Source organism: Phocoena sinus, chromosome 19, assembly GCF_008692025.1.
Source record: "Phocoena sinus isolate mPhoSin1 chromosome 19, mPhoSin1.pri, whole genome shotgun sequence".
In the NCBI taxonomy this organism is placed as follows: domain Eukaryota; kingdom Metazoa; phylum Chordata; class Mammalia; order Artiodactyla; family Phocoenidae; genus Phocoena; species Phocoena sinus.
In genome coordinates, this window is record NC_045781.1 from 14369430 (window position 1) to 14386754 (window position 17325).

Genomic DNA, 17325 nt, shown 5'->3' on the forward strand with positions numbered 1-17325 from the left:
CTCCAGACGCGCAAGCTTAGCGGCCATGGCTCACGGGCACAGCCGATCCGCGGCATGTGGGATCTTCCCGGACCGGGGCACGAACCCGCGTCCCCCGCATCGGCAGGCGGACTCTCAACCACCACCAGGGAAGCCCTCTGTGTGGTGTTTTAAATTACGGATTCTTGGGTCCCACCACAAATCAATAAAATCAGACTCTTCAGGGATAAGGCTTTTATACTTTTAAGGGCTCCTGTGTATAGTCATGGTTGCAAATCACTGGGTCAGAGGAATCTGGAGAGGGAGAGGTCACTGTAGGATACAGAGATCAGAAATGGTTTCATGAGAGGGCAGTATGATCTTGGTCTTAAAGGCTAGGCAGGATTCAAAGGATAAAGGAGCGAGGAAGGCTAGGTACTCCAGACAAGGCATGTGAGATGGGAGGGAATAAAGAGTGAAAAGTGGCTAGTTGGGAAAGAGAGCAGGCAGGTTGTAGCAGCCTACAGAAAGTCTGAAAGGTCAAAGGAATATAAAACTCTGTCCTCTATTGTGCATTTAAGGCAATATTTGAATACTACCCTTGAAATGATGGTAGAGGACTACACATGTGAATAGACAGGTGGTAAAGCACATGTTGCAAAATACTCATTATTGAATCTAGGTGGTGGGTATGTGAATGTCAATGTACAAGTCTTTGTATTTTTTTATGTTTGAAGCTGTTCATAATTAAATGTTAGAGAGAAAAAGACTATTCACTCATTCAAGTTCCTGCCCAGTCCCTGTAGTGATCTGATCTTATAGACCCTCCTCAGAATAAACACACACACACATACCTTGAAAATCTCTGACAAAGGAGCTACGTTACAGACCAACCTACATCATTTCAACAAGTTTAATACAACTGGTATTCCTGCAGCTCTAGAAAGATTCATGGTTTCTTTGTCTGAGACCCATGCATGTAGGGAGGGTATGGTAAACACTAACTGGATGATCCATTTCAAAGCTCTCCCACTGAGTAGCAACATAGCTAGAAGTCTGGGGGACTAATTTAGAATAAAGAAAAAATACCTAATGAATTTTCACATCTGACTAAACAGATCTCCTGAAAGCCTGTTAAAAGCTTCAGTTGGATGCTTCTACCTAGCTTCTATACATGATAATGTATAGAAAGAGAAGAGTTAAAGAAACAACTAAGCAGTTCGCAAGCATAAGTTAGAGGAAATATAGACAAGCCAGGACTTGCTGGATTGGAAAATAAAACTGTTTTACATCTCCAGTCTCTCCAGCCAACAAGAGTCTCAAAATAAGAAATGGCCTCAGGGTAAAGATCAAGAGTTTGGCTAAAAGACCCAAATGTTATGACCTCTGAAATTGTTAAGGTGATACCTAGTAGACAAAAGGGCTTCTGAGATTCTTGCAGGTATTGTCCCATAGCACTGACACCCTGCCCAAAGATTAGAGGCCTATCTGGAAAGGAAATGTGATTGTAGCTTTTTGTTTAATAGAGTAATATAATCTGATACATGGGAAACCCAAAGAGTTTTTAAAGAAGTTATATCAGGGCTTTCCTGGTGGCACAGTGGTTAAGACTCTGCCTGCCAATGCAGGAGACATGGGTTCGAGCCCTGGTCCGGGAAGATCCCACATGCCACGGAGCAACTAAGCCCGAAAGCCACTGAGGGTGCACTCTAGAGCCCATGAGCCACAACTACTGAGCCTGTGCCCCACAACTACTGAAGACCACGTGCCTAGAGCCCATGCTCTGCAACAAGAGAAGACACTGCAATGAGAAGCCCTCGCACTGCAACAAAGAGCAGCCTCTGCTCGCCGCAACTAGGGAAAGTCCACGCACAGCAACGAAGACCCAACGCAGCCAAAAATATATAAATAAAAAAAATATATATATATACTCCAAAGAAGTCATATCAGCTTTACTAAAAGGGATGTAGACAGTTCAAAATGAAGAGGCCTCCTATGTGCCTCCAACTCCTTCCCTTTTTGAATGGGAGTGTATATTGCAGTTTTCCTGTCCATATCTCACCACTGTGTGCTAGGTGGGTAGTTGGGGGTAGAGGGAAACAAATAAATTGTATTTTTAGTATACATCTCTGACTCAAAAAGAGTTTCACTGAAGAAGCCTTAGCCACATCCAGACTGATATGCATATGATACTGGACTTTGAGGATGAAACTTCTGGGGATCCTGGGAGGTGGTGAGTTTATCTTGCACAAGGGAAGGACATGGGTCACTGGGACCAGAGGGTAGTTACAGTAATGAACCCCACTGTATAACATCTCCCTATATCTACACCCTTGTGTTAGTCCCTTCCACAACTCTGCACTTGGCTATGTGCCTTGCTTTGATCAAAGGGACATTAGCAAACATAACACGAGCTGAGGCTTAAAACGTGCTTGTCCATTGGGGTTGTCCTCTCTCTTGCTGTGCAGGGAAACCCAAGACCATCGTTTGATCAAGCCTAAGCAGAGTCTCTAGAACAAACCCAAGCCTACATGGAGAAGAACCAAGAAAAACCAACACACCTGAGACAACCAGCTTGGTAACTGTCACGCATGGATAGTCACCCAGCCCCAGTCAAACCACCAGCTGACTGCAGCAACAAGAGCACAAGTGAAACCTGCAAAACATCCATCTGTGCCCAGCTCAAAATGCTGACCTATCAAATTGTGTGCTAATAAATTATTTTGATTTTCTTTTTAAATATTTATTTAGTTATTTGGCTATACCGGGTCTTAGTCGCAGCACTCGGGATCTTCGTTGCCGCGTGTGAGATCTTCATTGCAGCACGTGGGATCTTTTAGTTGCGATATGTGGGAACTTTTATTACAGCATGCAGGATCTAGTTCCCTGACCAGGAATGGAACCCAGGCCCCCTGCATTGGGAGCACGGAGTCTTAACCACTGGACCACCAGGTAAGTCCCTAAATTATTTTGTTTTAAGTCAGTAAGTTTTGGGTAGTTTGTTATGAAGCAAAGGCTAACCTATACATTGATAAAGGAGTCATGTTATATGAAAAATACTTTGCAAGTAATATTAACCTTGAGATCAAGGTTAATTGATTGTCAAGATGCTCATGCTGTCACAAACGCCTAAGAGAGATTCACACAGCAACAGATTCAGTCCTCCCATTTCTCACTGCCTCCCAGGCATGAAGTCATTAGGTGATAGAGGATAGATTTATTTGAATGACTTGAATAGTTATTTTTCTCTCTTTTCCCAGCCAAGTGCCTAAAAAGTGAATTTAATCTAAATTAAAGGTGTATATGAGATTACTTCACTGTGCTGGCAATAAACACATTTTCAGAATGAATAGTCAGAACATGATGTCATAAACAGAACACATTTGAAGTGAAGACTGCCCTGAATATCTAAGGCACTGTTGCTGAGACACTGAAGGAAGACTTCTGAACAGAAAAGTGATGTTACTGTAATGTTTGGGGGGTGTGAGGATTACAGATGCAATGGGTAGCAAAGGAACATATCAGCATGGGGAGACAAATCAGGACATTATTGTGAACATTCACATGAGAGAAGAAGATCTGCACTGGTAGGTCCACCCTGGGAATGTAACACTGCATAGTGTAACAAAAACAAAAAAACTGCATAGTGTAAAGTGAAACATGGTGATGGAAGAAAGGAATCTCAAAAAAGGAAGAAATAATTGACAGGATCACATGTTTTAGAACAAGCAGGGTTCCAAAGCTCCAACTGGTGTGAGTGCTCATTGCTTCAAAATATTTATTTCTACTCACTTTGTCATATTTTAGTTTTGAGAATAAATACAAATCTATAAAAGAATTTCATGCACAAAGTTGACCACAGAAGCATTATTTGCAACAGTTAAATATTGGGAACAAGTTAAATGTTCCCCCAAATTGAGAACTAGTGGATTGGATCATTCACTCAAAGCACTATTATAGAAATCGCTTTCAGTTGGATAAATGTTGGTTGTTCCTTCATCTATTAAAAAATGGGTCTGAGTAGATATAATGTCACTAGCTTTAATCCAATACGAACTTATCATTAAGGTCTATCAAAATGTATGTATGTAGGGGTGTGTGTGTGTATGTATATAAAATTGACCAAATCCCAATGATAAAGAAATCTAAAAATAAAATGCAAGACTCATAAGTGTGCAGGCTGTGCTTTACACATCCCTGAATGTAGTCTATCAAGAGTTCTGCAAACAGTAAACATTCAGCAAATTTGTTCAATGGAATCAAGGAGAAAATACTAAGAATTAGTAACATGATGTGCCTGCCAGCCCAACTCATTTGTTACAAATTCTACTTTACCCTCTCAGGCAGTGATAGCTAATATCCTACTGTATATTTGCTTAAATTGTTTTGTGTAATTCAGATGTCATGCATATTAGAGTACCCGGAAATCCTCATCAAACCCCCTGAAATATGTGGTTAATTACATGCCCCAAATAACATATCAAAACAAACAGAAACTCCCTTGTTACTTATTAGTTCCTTCAAATTAATTTCTTTAAGGTGTGGTTCCTCCATGCACCAAACATATCGTGTGTGCCAGGTACTCCTCTAGGCACACAGGTTTCATCTTAAACAACTTACCAATTCAAATGCTTGTGCACTTTCATCATGTTTTCATAATGCTTTTTCTTCTTTTTTCTTTTTTAAAGTATTAAGAGCAGGAAAAGTCAGCTCACACAAATTTCTGGCTTTTCTCAGAAAATCAGAATGCTTCCCTAGTAACATTATAAGTGGGGAAGAAAGTACACACAAAAGATTCAATGTTACCTTAGGAAATGCCCCAGATTTCCCATGCATTCTTGGTACTAACACTTTTCAGATGAATATAATATTTTACAAATGAGAAATGCAGAACTCTCAAAGTTGTTCTGATAATGCCTAGGAAATTGTAAATATCTAACATGGAGACCAGGATTAAGAATAAACCAAGAAGGCTTCCCTGGTGGTACAGTGGTTAAGAATCCGCCTGTCAATGAAGGGGACACGGGTTCAATCCCTGGTCCGGGAGGATCCCACGTGCCGCCGAGCAAATAAGCCCGTACACCACAACTACTGAGCCTGCACTCTAGAGCCCATGCTCCGCAACAAGAGAAGCCACCACGATGAGGGGCCCGTGTACCATGGGGAGGAGCAGCCCCCACTCACCGCAACTAGAGAGGGCCCATGCACAGCAATGAGGACCCAACTCAGCCAAAAATAAATAATTAAAATAAATAAATTTATTTTAAAAAAAACAAGAAATCAAGACAACGAAGGCAGATCTGAAATAACAAAGTTAGTGCATATCAAAAATGATAGTAAACAAGCCTGGCAACTGTGTTGGTGCTCAATAAATATCAGTCACATTCAATTAAGTCAAACTCATCATAGTCACCATTCTCAGGGGTTAGAAAGTTCCCCCTTAAGTTCCTATGTGCCTATAGCTCTGATTTCCTATGTCAAATCCCTTCTCAACATCCTTCAAAATCCATCTTACTTGGCTTCCCTGGTGGCGCAGTGGTTGAGAGTCCGCCTGCCGATGCAGGGGACACGGGTTCGTGCCCCGGTCCGGGAAGATCCCACACGCCGCGGAGCGGTTGGGCCCGTGAGCCATGGCCGCTGAGCCTGTGCGTCCGGAGCCTGTGCTCCATAACGGGAGAGGCCACAACAGTGAGACGCCCGTGTACCGCAAAAAAAAAAAAAAAAAAAAAAAAAAAATCCATCTTACTCAAAGTCTACACTCCTCAGCCTGGCACTTGACCTGGCCACCCAGACTCAGAGAGGTGGAAAATAAAAATCCTTCTGGGGCCAGGCAGGTAATAAAAATTACAGAGACAGGCAAAACGTTAGATTTCAATGGTTTCAACCTCAGTATGGAGGATACTATGGAAACTACGGCAAATAGACTCTGCAGGACCTGTCCAAATGATGCAGACACTGTTCAGCTCAAATTCCCTGACACCAAAGTAGAGTGCAGTTTATTTTCTGAGAGGCAAGCAATCCAGAATTTTTGGTGAAATCTCCCCATTGCCAGATGCTGAAAATGCTCTCAAATGTAAAATTCAGGTTAGACTATATCATGTACTGGTGAAGATAGTCTGTATCTTCACCAGTACATTATTTAAAAATCAACCTAAAATATGACCTTCCCACACTGTGTTAAGGGCAGTGTGCCCAGTGGCCCAGCCTCAGACTAACCATTCTTCCTGCCCTCCCACTGGTATGTCTTCACCAATTCTCCAATGTACCAGACTCGCAGGGGTAGTTCAAACAGCCCTACTTCTCCTGGAAGTCCTCCCTAGCCACTTCAGGCCACAGTCTACTCTGCTGTCCCTGCCTTTCATCCTTATCACTGGACAATTAAGCCTGGATGTCCCTGTATTTTTATTTAAATTGCTCCATGTGTGTTGTTCACAATTAACTACTTCGAGGATGACTGAAGTATGGATGGAGCAGAAAGAAATGTTGAGGGAAACTCCATGTAAGCCACTCCTCCAGGACCAGGAAAGTGCTTTGCCCAATACCAACAAGGCAGCCTCCAGAGCAAGAAAGGGGAATGGATTCATCCTCTTGACAGCCAAGATGGAATTTTACGGGAATTCTCACCTCTTTTTTGGCTTTCAGGAGCCCCGTGGCCATTTTCCTGATCTCCTGAGTGCTCTCCCTGAAGAAGGGCAAAGTCTCAGAAGGCAGATCTGAGGATGTGAAGAGAAAAAAGAGCATGCCTAGTTAGAAAACCCCTCCCATGTGCAGGCGGGGTGTGCTCCAGAGCCCCACTACTGGGGATTGGGAGTGTCACAGAATTCACCACCACAAGCCAATTCCCATCTAGCCTCCTGGAGAAAGGGCCCAGGGTGACGGAGCACCCTCAAGCTCAGCCCCAAGCTCTGCAGAGTGAAGCCCATATCCTCCAGCAGTGGAGTAAGGGTTTGTCCCTAAGGCAGACTGTGTCCTCGTGAGCAAAACCGGGACAAGCATGAGGACGTGCTGAGTGGACGAGGCAGTGACTATTGGGCACTCACGGAACGCCGGGTGCACGTTACCGATTCTGAGGCTGAAGCTCGGGAACCAAGAGCAGAGGTGTGAGAAGGACCCGAATACAGTTGTCTACACCGTTACCAACCAGCCTAACGGGCGGACTCCACCCGCCGGAAGTGTTCCTGTTACGCCAACTCCTCACGCTAAGGGGCGAGCGGAAGAGAGGGCGGAAGTGGCCGCAGAGGCCTCTGGAGAGTGTAGTCTTGGGGTGGAAAGGAGGAGGGCGTGGGCTTCTCCATGGCAGGGTGACTCTCACATCTGCACCTCTTTTACAGCCAAATTTAGGAGCCCGTTGTTAAGGTGCCCAGACCGCGAGGTTCACCAGTTTCTCCGCCGAGGGCCAATGAGATCTGCAGGCCACGAGAGCGTCGCGGACACCGCCGAGAAGTCTAGGAAATGTGGTCCTGGAGCCCGGTGTTGCGGCGGCGGGTGACCAGACTGTGCGCACTGACCTGCAGCGGCGCGGAGGAGCTAAGTAAGCTTCCCCACCCAAGTCTCCACTGGTGTCCCCTTCCCGGAGCTGAAACCAGGGTCGGCACGGGCTGGACCAGAGCGGGCCGATGTGGGCGCGGCTCAGAGTAAAGCACTTGGAGGGTGGGGAAGCGGGGTGATGCTCTGTTGGGACGCCCAGATAGGAGCGACACCGGCTTTACGTCCCCGAGGTTGGGAGGGGGCGCCACTATAGACAGGGAACACCAAGGCTGTTTTCGGAGAGAGCGGGATTGGCTTGGGCCAACTTGGAATGGCGGTGGGAGTGGCTTTCGTCTTGTGTGCCCGGGATTTTGAGGAGTGGAGAGGCTGGACTTGGGTAAAGAGCAAAAGGTTCCCTGGTGGTAGTAGTATAATGAAGCCCCACGGCTCGAGCCAGCAAACCCTGGCACAGGTATCGCTTGGAGGAAACTTTCTGAGCTTGTGGTGGTGGTGGTGGTGGTGGTGATGGTGAGGGAGACAGGGGTGAAGAGGAGGCATAATTTGACAGTTTTGTTCATCATGGATTGGGGGGAGGGGGAGATTTTGTTCATCATTTTTATTTTTAAGATAATACATTAAAATATTTATCTTGGTGACTGTTTTTGGTGCTTCCTTAAATTCTGTACCCCAAATCCCCACATTAAGGAAAAGCATAGATAGATCTGATGCTACATGAACCTCATTGGCACCTAGTGGCCTATAGCTTTGATAAGAGGTGAGGGGTTGGCTTCTGGGCATTAAGTAGCCAGAAAGAGTCCTTTAGGAGCTTACCCTGAATTGTTCAATTGTCAGTGATCTCTTCTTTCCTGACTTCCTTAAAATCCACAATTTCCTGATAACTACTCCACTCAAAGCACCACCCTCAAGGCACCTCCAAGGCCCATCATGGTGCAAATATTCAAAGAATACTCTTAAATCTTAACACTCTACTCCAGAATCTTTCCCAATATCCCTTTGCCTGGAGAAGTAAAAAAGAAAAAGGTTCGCATGTTAGCATCAGCCTCCCCGACTGCACAGGGGTTCAGGAAGGAGGATCAGCCCAGCACCCTATTCCAATCCTTGACAGACCTCACCAAGGATTTCATATCCCTGAATGTGGAATGTTTCTAAAAGAACTCAGTGGGCACCAAAGTCAGGCATGGGGCTGAGAGGAGCACAAATGAAATGGAGGGACTGAAAAGTGTCAGAGAAGGGATGGAGGGTGGGGGGTGGGGGAGCCGAGGAGGTGGGATTCTGAGATAATCCAGATCCTTATGTGTAGACATGTGTACACAGTCTGTGAAGAGAGATCCAGGCTGACAGGTTATCTATAATAAATCAAACATCACAGCAGATTGGGTGATGATGGGGCTCTGAGAACTTTCTCCCCTTTCTCCCTTCCAGGGAGGGGAAAGGGACTGGAGATTGAATCAGTCGCCAAAGACCAATGATTTAATCGATCACACCTATGTAATGAAGCCTCCATAAAACCCCAAAAGGATGGGGTTTGGAGAGCTTCCAGGTTGGTAGAGATTCAGGGAGAGTAGCGCGTTCAGAGAGCATGAGAGCTCTGCACCCCTCCCTGATACCTTGGCCTATGCATCTCTTCCATCTGGCTGTTCCTGAGTTATAATCTTTTATGATAAACTGGTAATCTAGTAAGTAAAATGATTCTCTGGATTCTGTGAGCCACTCCAGCAAATTAAATGAGGAAGGCGTTGTTGGAACCTCCATCTATAGCCAGTTGGTCAGAAGCCCAGGTGACAACCTGGACTTATGACTGGTACCTTGGGTAGGTGGAGCGGGGAACAGTCTTGCAGAACTGAGCCCCTCACCTGTGGAATCTGATCCTATCTCTGGGTAAACAGTGTCAGAATTGAGTTGAATTGTAGGACACTCATTTGGTGTCCCAGAATTGCTTGGATGTGTGGAGGAAAAAAACTCCACACACTGGAATTGGGGGTACAGAACCCTTTTACCCTGGACCTGAGTTTGCTTAATAAATCTAAGAGCTTTGAGATTTAATCTCTGTCCTTTGAGGAGTCCTATTTCCCACACTCCTATCTGGGCTCTGAGGCTCAAAGATGTGAAAATCCATTTAAATTATAAACACAATGGAAAAAAATCTAGTCATGCCTATCTAGGGAACATATCTGGTTACAATTAACATCAGATAAAAATCAGTTAAAAAGAAAAAAAGTGAAAAAATATTCTTTTAAATTAAAAGCCATACAAACTACTGTGTCACTGATAAGTTGAATAAGAAATTGACCTGCAATCTACAAAATCACTGGAAGAAACAATAGTGAAAATACTTCAGATTGAAATCTGTGGAATGAGGTTACCTGAATACCCAGAGATACCACCTTAAACACAGTGCCAAAAAAAACAGGGCAAAAACTTCAGCTCTATATACATTTTTGGACGGAAGTTCTAGTTTCAGTAAGGTCAAAAGTTTAAATAAAAATGACCACAAAAGGGAAAAACAAAACTCCAGAACTGGGGAAGAAGGGCTAGTCTAAATCACTGATGAGTCAAATTATTAAAAATTGATTTAATTTCCAATGAATGATGAGGAATAAAACAGTGGCTAGAAGGAAACTTTTAGCCTGAAAGTAATCTATGACTTAGAAATTAAGGCAGAAAACTAAGAAGCTAGCAGTCAACTTTCAGGGCAGAAAACTAACAGAACAATAGGATATGAGAGAGGGAAGAAATAATTAGATGGGGGCAGAGAGAGGTGCTCATGGGGATACAGGAGGCAGGAAGAACATATGGAGTTTGTGCATAAAATCACTATAAAGAAACAGTCCTTGGGACTTCCCTGGTGGTGCAGTGGTTAAGAATCTGCCTGCCAATGCAGGGAGCACAGGTTCGAGCCCTGGTCTGGGAAGATCCCACATGCCACGGAGCAACTAAGCCCGTGCACCACAACTACTGAGCCTGTGCTCTAGAGCCTGCGAGCCACGACTACTAAGCCCGCGTGCCACAACTGCTGAATCCCGCGTGCCGAAAGCCCGTGCTCCACAACAAGAGAAGCCACCACAATGAGAAGCCCGCGCACCACAACGAAGAGTAGCCCCCTCTCGCTGCAACTACAGAAAGCCTGCGCGCAGAAACGAAGACACGCGCAGCCATAAATAAATAAAATTTTTAAAATATATATTTAAAAAAAGAAACAGTCCTTAGGGAGGTGGATACACAAGGATTGTGCTAGATGTGGAACAAAGAAGACAGATAGCCCTGGAGGGTATATTCAGGGAGTAACATTGGATGAAAAACAAGAGACAGTCAAGTGTGGAGGCTTTCCCATCTTACACAGAGATAGAGGGCAGCACGGATAACATTAGCAAGTGATGGGCACAAACGAGGAGTCAATAAACACGGGAAACAGCCCCTCAAGAGGAGATGAGGAAAATGAGCACAATCCCTTCCTCAGAAAGACAGTGCTTAAATCCATGCATGTGGGAACCCAGGTTCAGAGGTGAGACTAGGAATCAGTCAAGAGACAGCCACCCACACCTCTGCTGTGTCACCTGCGGCCATAGGGTGGCAGGCAATACCGTCTGTTCCAGCAGAGCTGGCCAGAGAGAGCAGTTAGAACAGGAGAGGTGAGAGAGGATTCAGGAGAAGCCAGGACCTCCCAAAGGACCTTGAGTCCTGCGGGTCTCACAGTGAAGCCCCAGCAGAGGGAAGGCTCCACAGTGAAAGAGAAAACACAAAGGAAACATAATATTTGTCTATTTTCAAAATAAAATATTTACTACATGTTCAGGTAGAGATGGGTACAGAGACAGAAGTAAGGTAGAGGAATCAGCTAGACACCGCAGGTATGTAATGATGGATAAATAAATGATATGTATGGGGAGATTACCCACATATGCAGACTTTATGTGTTCACATAAATACTTATATTTATGCATCTCCCAGGAGAGATGTTTACATAAACTGCATTTATTACACTGTGAAGTTGACAAGGAGATAAAGTAAAAATAAAACAGCTATAGAGAGTGTCAGTCTCTCTGTTTAGTGGGAAACACACAAGCACAGCTTCTCCCTTCCCTTCTGAACACCACTAAGCTTCTCCCTTCCCTTCTGAACACCACTAAGACCTTCCCTTCTGAACACCACTAACACCAGGAGTAGGTGGCAAATCACAGCCTGGGCCACCCCTCCCAGAATGTCACAAACATGGACATACATACCACAGAACTCACTAGAAACCAAAGCCAGGAAGCGTAGGGGCTGTGGAAGACAGCCTTCAAGTAGCAGGGACTAGAAAATTCCAGGATGGGGCACTGGGGAGTAGAGATTCCAAGAGGATCCAGATGCCTGTGGAAGGGCCAGGTAGAGAGCAGACGTGTGTCAGTAACTCAAATTTGGTACAGCAGACCCACCCAAAGGGCTTCTTAAAGACAGATTGCTGGGCCCCACCTCCAGAGTTTCTGATTCAGCAGGGCCTGAGAATCTGCTTTTCTAACACGTTTCCAGGAGACACTGATGCTACTGGTCCAAGGATCACACTATTAACTAATCTAACACTAGGTCTAGGGGAGGTACTGAAGAGCAAAGAAGCAGAAGGAACCTGAAGTCTTTGCTAGGGGTTTCTCTGTAAACTTCTCAAATATAAAAACCTTCAAGACGCTGAAAGAGCATTTTCAGCATCATGTCTACAAAGACAATTTACCAGTCAGGGAGTGTTCCATCAGGTAGTGATGGGCCCAACCAGGGTCCCCATGGAAACCTTCCAGAAAAATCTGTGACCCTGGCACTCTGAGAACCCCTACTTTCCACCTTCCCTCCTGGGGGAGTGGCGGGGTGGGGGTGTCTGACACCTTGTTTCCTGAAAACACTCCATTATAGCACAGGAAAGAACTTCTTCAAGACACCCATTTTTATGTACTTTCCTAGGTAAAAGTCACTCCCATTCAAGTAGGAATTTTTTAAAATAAATTATTCTGATATAATTCTATATCAGTTTAATTCTACATCAGTTTAATGGAAACCCTAAAATATATAGAAAATATATAAAAATAATTATCAAAAATATTCAGTGAGGGCTTCCCCGGTGGCGCAGTGATAGAGAGTCCGCCTGCCGATGCAGGGGACACGGGTTCGTGCCCCGGTCCGGGAAGATCCCACATGCCGCGGAGCGGCTGGGCCCGTGAGCCACGGCCACTGAGCTTGCGCGTCGGGAGCCTGTGCTCCGCAACGGGAGAGGCCACAACGGTGGGAGGCCCGCGTACCGCAAAAAAAAAAAAAAAAAAAAAAAAAAAAAAAAAAAAAAAAAAAAAAATATTCAGTGAGGTAAAGCAATACTTAGAGTGAGATATTATAATCCTAAAATACCTATACCTATATGTGCTATTTTTAAAATCAAGGCAGAAACATAAGAGACTCTACAAACGTCTAAATTTATGATTTCTAGTTTAACTCTAAAATTAATTTAGAGATCTTTCAAGAAAGATACATTTTTTTTAAATGAGAAAAATATCTAAGTCAACTAATGGGTCAAAGAAAATAATCATTAGGAGGTAACTGCAAGCAAATGCCCAACCAAGACAAAAGGGTGCGTCACCCCCTGAAATGGGGGCTAGAGGAATGTAAGACAGAAGAAATCAGGCCAGAATTTTAAGAAAGGAAATGATTTTCCATGTTAAAAAAAGATCATGACAAATGGAAAGAAAGGAGAGAGGGAGGCAATAGTCACAGACTCTGGGGGGTGTTGGGGCAAATGAGAATAAAGGAGACAGGAAGAGAGATGGAGAGTGTGCATAAAATCATTCTCTAGAGCTGTACTGTCCAATAAGGTAGCCATCTCATGTGGCCATGGAGCACTTGAAATACATCTAGTCCAAACTGAGAACACCTACGTGTGAAATACACTCCAGATTTTGAAGACACAGTGTGAAAAAAAAAGAATGCAAATTAATTCATTGATAAGTTTTAGACTGATTGAAGGTTGAAATCATGATTATTTTGGATATACTGGGTTAACTAAGTATATTATTAAATTAATTTCACTTGTTTCTTTTTAATTTCTCTAAAGCAGGTGCTAGAAAATTTTAAATTACAGGGTTTCCCTGGTGGCGCAGTGGTTGAGAGTCCGCCTGCCGATGTAAGGGACACGGGTTCGTGCCCCGGTCCGGGAAGATCTCACATGCTGCGGAGCAGCTGGGCCCGTGACCCATGGCCGCTGAGCCTGTGCATCCGGAGCCTGTGGTCCACAACAGGAGAGGCCACAGCGGTGAGAAGCCCACGTACCGCAAAAAAAAAAAAAAAAAAAAAAAAATTAAAATTACGTATGTGGCTTGCATTATATTTCTCTTGAAAACCGCTGCTCTGGAAAGAAATGGTCTCTAGGGAGGCAGGAACATGGGGACCACAGTAGGGGTGAACAGAAGGGGATGGCAGACTCCCCTGGTGAGTACATTTGGCTGTTGACAGTGGGGGACACAGGAGAGATTCAGGTGCGGACATGACGCCACCTGCACATAGCAGAAGGGTAGCATGGGTGACACTAGTGGATACTGGGCTGACACACAAAACTACTTCGTTTTATAAAAAGTTTTAAAAGATACTGTTAAATCACTGACAGCTTCCAAAACAAATTGTAATAGAAATGAGAAGAGACTTAGGAAGAAATGATACATAAATACCCAATATCAAAATGGCTGGCTGAAGAGTGTCTCCTTCCCCCTGACTCCCATCCAAGTACAAACTGTAAGAGAACTGAAGCTCCAAATCAGTAAGCTGAGATTGTGAGGATGTTTCTTTTTGGAATAGGAACTTCATTTCCATGTTGGGGTTGAAGGTGCCCTCTTGTCATCTCTATGCTATGCCCTTTTTGATTAAAAGTTACCTCTAATTTCTTTTGTTTTTTTAAATAAATTTATTTATTTTATTTTTGGCTGTGTTGGGTCTTTGTTGCTGTGCGCGGGCTCTCTAGTTGCAGAGAGCGGGGGGCTACTCTTCATCGCGGTGTGCGGGCTTCTCATTGCAGTGGCTTTTCTTGTTGCCGAGCACGGGCTCTAGAGTGCAGGCTCTAGAGCACAGGCTCAGTAGTTGTGGCGCAGGGGCTTAGTTGCTCCATGGCATGTGGGATCTTCCCAGACCAGGGATTGAACCCATGTCCCCTGCAATGGCAGGCGGATTCTTAACCACTGCGCCACCAGGGAAGCCCACCTCTAAGGTTAAGTTAGACATCAATAGCAGAGAAAACTAAAGGAAAACCTAATTTGGATGTTTAAGAAAACAAAGTTCAAAATTCACTGCTAAGGACAATGAATCTTCATGGGAAATAAAAAATACCTCTTCATGAACATTAAAGAAAATTCTAACAGCCAAAATTTTTGAAATTAGGGTAACCCAAATGAGAGTTGAATCCTCTTAGAGGAATTTTAATTTCCCACCAAAAGTGTTTTACAGCTAAGGGTAGAAAATTATCTTTACAGCTTTTCATAAAGGATTGAAACTAAATATCCAAGATCATGTCTTCCCACTGTGACAGGAACTATTTCTGAGAACAGAAGAGGGATACAGGACCTGGACCTGGAAACTACTCAGGGAATCTGGAATATTCTCTGAGGGGATATCTACCTTCAAAACCTGGCAGTAATAATAAAACAATTACACAAACAAAACCAGACAACTCTTGTGATATGGTTGGAGCCTGAGGTCTTCAGATGGGTCATTTTCTATCCTGGGGTCTGAATAAGCCAATTACAACCCCGTAAAATGATGTGAACATAATGAAAGAGAAGGATTTTGGTTCTTTTGTAAGTCACTTACAAAAAAATTCAGCTGATCCCAGATTCTACCACAGCAAACACAGGGAAAAATGAAGGAATATCAGTACAATGTGAAGGGGGAGTTCTGTGACCTAAGAATTTTTTGCCTAGCCCAGATGCTGTTCATGTGCCAAGGAAAGGAAAGATAATGTGAGATATGTAATGCCGCCTGTTACTGATGCACCTCTCCTGAAAACCTTAACCAAAGCTACAATACCTAAACCTAGCAGACGAAACAAAATTAAGGTCTCAAGGTTTGAAAAGTTATAAAATGAAGCACTGCCACCATTAACCAGAGATTGTCTAAATAATTGACATAAATATAAGTAAATGAATGTCCAAGTCTAAAGGGATCCCTGGAAAACAGGTTATATATTGTAAACAATGTCAACATTAATAAACATGTGCCCCACAATGTACCCCAGATGATACTGGCATGGCCTAGAAAGTTGAGCAGGGAAAGTTAAAATACATCGTGAATTCCTCATTTTAAAACGAGGAGTCCAAAGTTCTTGTATTATTTTTGAATTGAATAATTATAGAAAATGTGCCAGGAAAGATGTTTTTGAAAAGTATAAAATTAACCAGTTATTAAAACTAAATATTGGCTGTATGCTATCAACTATCACAAGAGAAAATAAAAGCAAAGAAAACATGGTCCAGGGGACTTCCCTGGTGGTCCCATGGTAAAGAATCTGCCTTCCAGTGCAGGGGGCACGGGTTTGATCCCTGTTCAGGGAACTAAGACCCCACATGCTGCGGCACAACTACTGAGCACGGGCGCCTCAACTAGAGAGCCTGCATGCCACAAACTATAGAGTCCATGCACTCTGGAGCCTGCACCACAACTAGAGAAGAGAAAACCCTCAGGCCACAACAAGAGAAGCCCCGTGCCACACAAAGAGCGCAGCAAAGAAAGATCCCATTTGCTGCAACAGAGACCCCACACAGCCAAATAAATAAATAAATATATTTTTAAATGGTCCATAAGACAAAATAATGTAATGTGAATCAGTGAATGTATGAAATAGTATGATAAAAATAAAACTGAACATATTAGTTACAGTAATAAGCAAAAATGGCCTAAGGGACTTCCCTGGTGATCCAGTGGGTAAGACTCCTTGCTCCCAATGCAGGGGGCCGGGGTTCAATCCCTGGTTGGAGAACTAGATCCCACATGCATGCCGCAACTAAGAGTTTGCATGCCGCAACTAAGAAGTCCGCATGCCGCAACTAGGAAGTCTGCATGCCGCAGCAAAGATCCCGTGTGCTGCAACTAAGACCTGGCACAGCAAAAATAATAAATAAATAAATAAATAAATAAATATATATATATATACTTTTTAAAATGTGCTAAATTCACCAATGAAAACAGTACAAATCCAGTTTAATTACCACCATGCTAAAAGCCCCCAAGTACTTAAGAATATGTGCATTAAAAAATAAATAAATAAACAAGAAGAAGAAGGAGAAGAAATGGGGAGAAAAAGAAACAGATGAGAGATTTAAAGGGATGTACTTGCCTTTTTACTCTGGCCTTCAGGGCTCCTTGCTGCTGGGATGTCCAGTCCTAGCTCTAGACCAAGAAACAGGAGGATTTTAGAGTGATTAGTAGTTTCTCTATTATCTATAATTATTAAACCATTCTCAACAGTGTATGTGAAAAATTAAAAAACCATCACAGGTGACTAAGACAGAGACTACAATACTTACACTATCTAACTCCCAGTTACCTACCCACAGGCTAAAGGGTCATTAAACTCTTGGGGTCACTGTCTCTATTATCACTATGATACCAGGTCACAACCAAACCATCAGGTACTACACAGACTGCATGTCTCAGCTGAAATATGCTGGGCCTGGAGAAGCACTTATCCAGTGGGGGGACACCAGGAGGTGACACACATGTATCTGGGTGTGAGTTTGAATGAGTGATCAAATTCTCACGCCCACAGCTCCTCTGTCCCTCACTAGCACTGCAGTGTGTGGCCTCATGTCTTTTTGGGGGTGGAACAGGGAAGGGAATACACATTCCAGCTATACCATGGGGAAAGAGGGAGACACTTTGGGA

At 43.8% G+C, this 17325-nt stretch overlaps 1 protein-coding gene across 10 annotated transcripts in view; it reads right to left on the bottom strand.

Moving 5' to 3' along the window:
- Positions 1–12150, bottom strand: part of ZNF875 (zinc finger protein 875) — a 36887-nt gene extending 24737 nt beyond the window's left edge. For 5 of the 10 annotated variants that reach the window (XR_004347089.1, XR_004347090.1, XM_032614508.1 and 2 more), the window contains exons 1-2: positions 7020–7149; positions 6583–6671 (exon numbers count right to left, since the gene is read on the bottom strand). Coding sequence is in view for 5 of the 10 variants with exons in the window: in XM_032614508.1 (XP_032470399.1) it covers positions 6583–6615 (33 nt within the window). In the remaining 5 variants the exon portion in view is untranslated. Of the gene's footprint in view, positions 1–4578; positions 4713–6582; positions 6672–6998; positions 7154–11669 lie in introns of those variants that run through there. The other 5 variants (XM_032614506.1, XM_032614507.1, XR_004347091.1 and 2 more) reach the window with 4 other exon arrangements.
- Positions 12151–17325: the final 5175 nt, after the last annotated feature.